Genomic DNA, 8,497 nt, shown 5'->3' on the forward strand with positions numbered 1-8,497 from the left:
TTCCCAAATTTTACAATGTTGCCTTGCATCTCACTGTATTTGCGGTTTTCACAAAGACCTCTAAGAATCAAGAAGAATTCAGCTTTTATTAAAAAGTGTCTCCACCACCACTGCTGCAAAAGATTTTACAACACCAACTGGAGCCATTCTAATGCTCAAAAAAAGAAGATTAATGCATTATTTAAAGCCTTCCATCATTTTCAACCTAATATATTTATTTTTTATGGACTTAATTCAAAAACTTTGGACTCTTGGGCTTTTGCAGTGAGCATTTTTATATTTTGATAATTAAAATGTTAGCGCTCTGTGGCTAGAAGACGTGTTCAGCAGACTTTGAAGGATATTATTTACATACGATTTGGCTTTGATAGTCTTACCTTTTTGAGTAATATTTTACTCACAAGTGGTTCTGTTGGCTTCTATGAGTATTATTCAATATGATAATATGAGGAGAGGTAGCAAATCTGCCCCTTAGGTTAATGCAAGACAAGCCATAGTTACTGAAGGTGTATTAATGCTTTATGTTTTGAAAATAGTGTTTTGTTCTGTTTTATAAATCCATCTCTGAAGCCCACATGAAAGCATTATGAACCTCGGTATTTCTGTTGCAGAGATTCAAAGTTAAAGGGATTACTGAAATGTTTCTCTACCGTTAATTTTCCCAGGTTTAGATTTATGTTAGGGAATGTGTGAACTGGAAGCATAATCAAAGCCTTAACATACGTTACCTTTTCATTCTCCTTTTTCTTGCACTGGGTTTTGCATCAGGGTTTTGGTATCTGCTTTTCTAATGGTTATTAACCTCTGGAGGAACCTCAGTTTGAAGCTGGTTTTGTTGATGGTTGTTATGGAGGTTTTCAGGGAAAGGACGTTCATTTACAACAAATCTAAGAACATATTGCAATGCCCTGAGCAACGTTTAGCTTTATTTTTCAGTGTAGGTTTTGTTAGGAGTCTGAAGACAAAGGGCAGTGTCATGGCATGAGCAGAGGGACCAGGAGCACTGCAGTCCAGTCCTACCCTAACTTTGTCAGAGGACAGTGGCTTTTAGCACACCAAAGCCGGGTGACTTCTCCAGGTCACCCCCTGTGCAGGACCCTCTCCAGCTGATAGACCTGCACGTCGCCCGGAAGAGGCAGTGGCACCATCCTGCACCATTGGCTTCACCCAGCCTCAGTCCTGAGGAGCAGGCAGCGCTTTCCTTCCAGGGCCTCCAAACACTCCAAAGTACTTCCTTGCCTCTTTAACCCATTCCCATCTAACAACCATGTCTACGACCTGGCTCATTCCCCTCAGCTCCACCTCTGCCTTTCAAACCAAACCTCTGGCAGGTGGCTGTGAGCCAGCTTTGCCTGTGCTCCACCACACCAGAGCAGCAGCACTGACTGAGGCTTCCCCCATCCCAGACTGTTAAAATGCTTGTAAGTCTTCTAGGTTATGTTGTAAAGAGCCTGGAGAGTGAGACTGTGGTGTTTTCAGAAATCCATGCTGACCTGAAGGTGGGCTGTCATGCTGTTGCAGTGGTGCTGCTCAGCTCCGTGCAAGGATAAAGGCAGGGATGTGTTGCTAAACAGAGATTATTTTCCACCAGAATGGGACATGTTTTCCAATAGAATGGAATGCACATGGGAAGATATTATGCAAAGATGTAAGATGAGAAATCGGCCCAGGAACATTCATAAACCATGGACCTATCCCAAGAAACCTGAAGTTGGGATATACATGAGATATCCCAGCTGCTAATACAGAGTCCGAGGAAACAAAAAGGCACCCTGGGCTTGTTTTGCCATCTCAGTCCTTTGGGTCACCGAGAGGGAAGCAGAGGGCTGATGGGACTCCAGCGATTCAAATGAAAGCAGTGTAAGTGATGCCTGCTGCTAGACACCTGAGCAGCCAGAGCACAACCTTCCTCCCTGCAATAGGAGCAAGGATACCCTGGGGTCACGGCGAGCCTCCACGCAGCCCTGGTTTGGGAATATCACCTGTTTACACCCTGCTGGGATTGCCTCAGATGAGGGATCTTTTGACTTCATCCCTCCACCCTAATTCTCCATGATTGTGCTCTCTGTTGGCCCCATGGCTTCAATTAGACATTTTGTGGTTATGAATTCATTAGGGGAGGCCAGGAGGCACTAATGACTGTTGGTGCTGAAGACCTAGCACCTCCACTGTAGGTGTTTGGGGTGATTTATTTGGATTAGGTCTTCTCTGATGCCATAGATTGAAGACCTATTAGCAGTTGGAGGGTGCTGGAGAGGGGATCCCATACCACATCATCTTCCCATCCTGTTTCATCCGTAAAGGTACCAGGTTACATCTCCCGAGACCCCTGCACAACACAAAGAGCAGCAATGGAGGCGACTGGGACCTTCACATCTGGAGTGCACTCTGGATCCAAAAGCCTTGTTCAATGTAGACAGACTCATTCGTCACCAAGCCCAACCCGTGCCAAGGCTGTAAGCTTTGTCTGTGCTGGGGCATGTATTTTAGAAGGTCTAAGTGGAAAGACCATTCCTCAGGTAAACAGTTTTAACACTCAAATATTAGAGGTGGCTGTAAATCAGGTTCTCATACTGTGGAAAATTCTAACCTTTTAAAGTATCTTCTTTCCATGGAAAATGAATGTTGTCATTTTAAAATGCTGTTTTGTAACTTCATTTGTTTCATTTTTTTTACTACTAGTCTTACAGGTCAGCAGCAAGAGCTGACAGCAAGCGCTGCCTGCAGTATACACACACCTATTGCTGGCAACACACCATGACTGACAACGGAGATAGTGATTCCTATTTTGTATTTTAAAATCATTAAGGTCATCAGAAACTTCATGGCATATGAAATATTTCACACTTTTGGCAGCACAAAGATTCTCTGCTGTGTTGTAATGAAAGAATTTTCCATCAATTTAGTATTCACTCAGTACTATGTAGCAAATGCACTTAACAGTTTGAAAATTAAAATGAAAATAGATTTCTATGATTTTTCGTGATATAATGTGATAATAGTACAATAATATAAAATGAAAATGCATAAATTAACATGAGAAAATACATTTCAGAACAATTTTGTAAAACAAACTGTTTTGAAATATATTGCTGTAGGATTTTCTGTAAGCGACGATCTATTTTTCTGTCAAACCCCCAAACAGTTCCATCAAAACACCTTTTTTCCAACAAGAAGCTCTTTTAAAAACATCTCACCTACTCTACTAATTATCCTCAGTGTGAAAAATCCAGGCCTTATATTAATACTTATAATTAAATTAATTTAATTATGAATTAGTTAGCTTGACCTTCCAGTGCCGAATCCTGTTATGCCTTTGTCTAATAAATTAAAGAACCTTCCACCCTCTGAAAGTGTCTCTCCTAACTACTTACAGAGGGTGACCAAGCCACCTCCTAATTTTCTCCCTAACAAGCTGAATAGATTGAGCTTCTTAATTTTCACTGAATGGCAGGTTTTCCAGCTCATGAGTTGTTCCTGAAGCTCTTGTCCGAATAGTTTCCAGTTCTTCGGTATTATTTTTGGAAGTGCAGACACCAGAAGTAGACACAATATGAATCTGTTATGGTCTTGGGATGCCAAGACCATCCTCATCCTGCTAGGTAATATTTTCTTGCCGATATATCCAAGAATTGCGTAGCTCCAATAGAGCAGATTACACCAAAAATCCACGTTTAGTTTTTATTACCTGTCACATCTCCTCCATCCTCCTCAGAGCCACTGCTTGCCACGACAGCATCCTGTGACCTTCATTTTCTGTTCTGAGATATATGATCTTGCATTTGGCTATATTAAAATCACATATTGTTCAAATGAGCAGAGCCTGCCAAGTCATCCAGATTGCTTGGTATAACTGACCTACTCCCATCATTATTTATCACTCCACCAATTTTTATGTCAAGTAGAAATCATTACCAGCATTGATTTCGTATTTCCTTCTGAGTCGCTACAAAGACATTACACAATATGGACCGGGGGCTGATCTCCAGGCAACCCATCTTCAAAACTTCTCTGCCACTGGAAGATTCCCCGTTGAATTTTTCAGAACTACTAATTAGTCGGCTTTTAATTCATGTGTGTAATTCCGATTTCACCTCAAGCTAATTTTTTACCAAGGTCACGGGGTGACCAAGCGAGGTGCTAACCCGACACCCAAACGCGCCGTGACAACAGCTGCCTCCACGCCGCTTTATTTCTCCCTCTCCTGGACGCTCCAAACAACGCTCCCCTTCGGGCGCGCATCCCCCGGGATCACCGGGACTGGGGAACTGGGCACCTTCACCCCGCCGCAGCCTGCAGCTGGCCCGGCTCCGCCGGCGCTCGCCCGGGGGCCCGACTCTGCGCTCTGCGGGGGGGGGGCTCCCGCCCCGGGGGGACCGGGGGTCCCGGTGCCTGGCATCCCTCCGCGGCCGACGCCGGAGCTGCCGCCTGTAATTAGCGGCATTAGCGGAAGGAAAGTTGCCGGCTCTGATCTCCCGTCCCGAGGCCACAAGGTCCTCGGGGCCGCCATCCCGCCACCCTCCCCTTCCCTCACTGCTCCATTGCACGCCCGGACGGCAACGGCCGCCCCCCCCCACCGCTGCCCGCCCCTCCCCGCCAGCCGGGGGGGGCTCCCGCTTGTATTTACCAGCAAATGATTAATTGTTGCTCGGCGCTGGCTGCTAATGCTGCTAATCCGGGCGGCTGCGTGTTCGGCCGCTCGCCCGGTGCCAGGCCCCGCGGGCGGAGGGGGCCGGGCCGGGCCGGGCTGGGCTGGGCTGGGCTGGGCCGGGCCGGGCCCGGGGCCGGGCGGCGGGCGGGCTGCGCCCCCGGCTGTAATTACTCCCCAGACAAATCTCTGGAAACAGAGGAGCGGGGAAATCTCTGCCCATATTGCAAGGGGCTGCGGCCCCCACCCGCGGGATAATTTTGAGACTCAAATCCCAGCAAAGACCTGCTACAAATTGCTGCAAATTAAGCTGATTTTGCCCCGAATGAGGGATTTTCTGCTGCAGATCAGCCCTTCCCGGAGCTGATGAGGTGGGGATTAGAGAAGGGACTGAAATCAAAGGGACAGGATGGTGCGGGAGGGGGGAGCCCGAGAGGGGAGCCCAGCAGTGAAAGTCCTGGCGCATTAACACTTATTGATTTCTACTTTGCTGACATTTTATTCTATTACCAAGTTTCCAATTAGCCTAAAGTAGGATCCATGACAGCCAAGGCAGGGTGCGGAGCCCCGAGGGGCGAGGGGCACCCGCTCTTTGGGTTTGCACCCGCCCAGCCCCGCAAGCATCTGCTCTGTGCAAATGCCACCTTCCAGGGGCTGCCTGGCTCCTGGCACCGGCGGGGCTGTGAGGCGAGCTGGGCTGGTGGCCCGGGGAGGGCTGCGGGCTCCTTTTGCTCGCCAGAGACGCTGGTGATTTTGAGGGAAGGCAGGGAGCTCTTTCCAAACTGTATCTCCGTATAAAACCCCCGAACTTTAATATTACATGTGATGGCGATAGCCAGTTCACCCCCTTCTCAACATCCGTCTGTCTGTCCATCTCTCCATCCCTTCCTCTCTCCCTCCCCCCTCCCTCTGGATCCTCATTTCCATCTGTTTAAACAGCAACAGCAATGTATGTTGCAGGTATTTCAAATTGCACCATTAAAGATTTTATGTTGTGGATGTTAAAATTAAAAAGATATATGTGCAAATAGTCACTACGAATTTAATCAACTTGATTTAATACTAATAGGAAACAGCAAATGGAATTTATGACTCAAAAGAAGTGAATTTTTTTTAAATAAATACAAGTACTTTGTGCAAAACAGAAAAAAAATCCCAATCTGAAGAGTTTATTAGAGTCTAATCCCCCAACAACAACCGAAACCGGGGCTGCCCACCCAATAATCCTGGCTGCCATTAAAATATTAAAGATAAATCTAATCGTCTCTTTATCCAAAATAAGCGACTTTTATGTGGAGAGAAAATGTCTAACCCTTTGGGAAGAGAATTACTCCTAATGCATCAAATGGAATTCAGTCAGGATGGCAAAACTAGGTTTAAAAGCAAATGAGATGGTAATAGAGATAAAGGCCAGTATAACAAATTAAAAACACTCATTTACACGAATTAAAATCCCTCCTAAAAGGGTTCTGAGTAAGGAGGCCACTGGACGGTCTTGGTCCTTCTTGGTACGCCGGGGCTTACGCAGCCTCTCTGGACACAGGGGATGGCAGGATGCGGTGCTGAGTAGCTGCGGGGAAGAAGTTTTGCTACCGACCCCACCTCTCTGAGGTAGTTTTTACCCACATCCTACCATGACCTTGTACTGCATCCCCAAACCCATGTGCATTGGAGGGTATATCAGCCCACATCTTCCAAATAATTGCCTCTGTCCCCAGCATCCCTGCCCCAGCTGATGCCATGTGCCCAGGATGTCTCTATTCCACCCACAGTCTTCAGCTGGGATGATGGATTCCCTGTGCTTCAGGACTTGTAACACATGTCAGCTCCCCGTGTCACCTTGAGCTCATGCTGGGCATGGCAGGGTGCCCAGCTGGGGATCTGGGTGATGTCTGTCTGTGGGAGCACCCTGTTGAGGAGGAGGGTTCCCAAGGAGCTCACCCAGCTGGTCTCCCTGGGCAAAATCACCTCTGGGACATGGAAACCCAGCTTGTTGCAAGCTGGAAGGAGGAGCTGCGCCCAGGGTGGTTATGTTGAGCACAGAAACCCCAAGCAGAGGTCTGGGAGCTGTGAGTTTCCACTCCTTTCCTGCTACCTGAGCAGCTCAAAAGAAGTGGGGCAAGGCAGAGAAGCAGCCCGTCCCCACTGCTGAGGCATGCTGCCCTCCCAAGTGCCCCGCCCAGACACACCCAATGTCCTGGCCACAGTGCCCCTGCCCACGGCTTCACACCCCACACAGGGGAAAGCAGCGTCCGGGCAGGACCTGTGCTCTGGACCTGCAGGAGGGGGCAGGACCCCGCAGCGGGGGCATGGGTGTGGGCAAGGGCAGCACTGCAGCTGCTGGTGGGTGCTGTGGTGGGGGCTGCCGCAGCACCCTGCCTCCTTGCACATGCTGCCCCTAGGCACCAGCTGTGGTGAGGAAGGTTGCAGCTGGTCCCACCACCTTGTTAGATCATTTTGAGATTGTCTGTGTGCCCTAGGTTTGGAAACTCCAGCCTCTTTGTGGGTGCACTGGAGGAAAAATCTCACCCAATGCTACAGCCACAAGTTAAATCCAGCCCATGGCATCATGCCAGGCAAGGTGCCATCTGCAATGGGTTATAGCCAAGCGCATTTGCCAAGGCTGGGAAGATGCTGAGTTCCTTCACAACTGACTTCATGGAAGACATCTGGTAAATCCATAAGAACAAGCCTTGACCTGGTCAGACTTCTCCTTCCAGTATGAAACGCAGACTTCTTTCCAAAGTGAGAAAGTGAGACAGTGAGATTTGAACTGTCCCAACTAGCAATATGTGACATGAATAAGAGCAGTTCTCTACAGTGCTGGATCTCCAGGCTGCTTAGATTCCCCAGCATCATTTTATGTTCACTTTGTAATTTTAAGATCATTGATGCAATTTTATAGGGAAGATGATAATTTTTCCTTTAGTTAATGCTTAGGGTCTAGAAAACAAGATTGCTTCCTCTGGGAAAAAAAGCCACTCATCTTCCTAAATTTGATTGTTAGACTTCACCCTTGGTGGAAGGCTTCTGTCTTCTGAGTGGTGGTGGAATAAGTGGAATAAGTGATGTTCTTGGCATCTTGACTTCTTCTTCATAGAAACATAGCAATTGCAGCTCGTAGGGACCTCGACAGGCCCTCTAGTCCTTCCCCCAGCTGTAAGTGGGATACACAAACCAATCATTTGAGATGTTTGTGTCACCTGTCCTTATACCTACCCAATGAAGTTTCTCCAAGATAGTCATCCTAGCCCTCACACTCTCCTTACTGGTGGAGAGTTTCTCCTACTGTCTTGCTACAGGCTAAGCCATCTCCCGTAACTGTCCACTGTATCTACTATCTTCAGTAGATACAATAGACAAATTTGGAAGCTCACCACTGCTACATTTTTTTAGATGTATTTGAACACTTGATGGTATCTCACTTCAGTCATCTTCTCTCTAGACCAAAGAAATCTATGCTTTCTGGACATCTCATTATTTTTCTCCAGTCCCTCACCAATTAGTCCAGATCTGTCCTGAAACTCAGTACCCAGAATGGGTAGAGCAGAGTGCAACCCAGGCCATGGACAGGCTAGAAAGTTGCTTTAGATACTTACCTTTATCTTGTATACTGTCCCCAGTATGGACACTCACCTATGGGCAGAAGCTGGTTCTAGCAATATTTTCCTGTATATTTATTTTCCTTAAAGGCTTCATGCCCTGGAACAAAACTAGATCTCCCTAGATTTCCCCCCAAACCCACACACATGCTTTTCTTTAAACAAAGCACACCATTTTGTCACCTGATGGTGGAAAGGACATCAAATTGATTACCAAATTTCCTCTTTCTTACAAACCAAGACAAGG

General features: G+C 47.2%; 1 protein-coding gene across 3 annotated transcripts in view; it reads left to right on the plus strand.

Annotated features, from left to right (window-relative positions):
• The window catches only part of LIN52 (lin-52 DREAM MuvB core complex component), an 81,183-nt gene extending 78,322 nt beyond the window's left edge, over positions 1 to 2,861 (plus strand). Inside the window, exons 6-7 of one of the 3 annotated variants that reach the window (XR_012623301.1) lie at positions 2,304 to 2,519; positions 2,683 to 2,861. Coding sequence is in view for 2 of the 3 variants with exons in the window: in XM_074824725.1 (XP_074680826.1) it covers positions 2,304 to 2,416 (113 nt within the window). In the remaining variant the exon portion in view is untranslated. Of the gene's footprint in view, positions 1 to 936; positions 958 to 2,303; positions 2,596 to 2,682 lie in introns of those variants that run through there. The other 2 variants (XM_074824725.1, XM_074824728.1) reach the window with 2 other exon arrangements.
• Positions 2,862 to 8,497: the final 5,636 nt, after the last annotated feature.

Source organism: Strix aluco, chromosome 4 (genome assembly GCF_031877795.1).
Source record: "Strix aluco isolate bStrAlu1 chromosome 4, bStrAlu1.hap1, whole genome shotgun sequence".
NCBI lineage: Eukaryota > Metazoa > Chordata > Aves > Strigiformes > Strigidae > Strix > Strix aluco.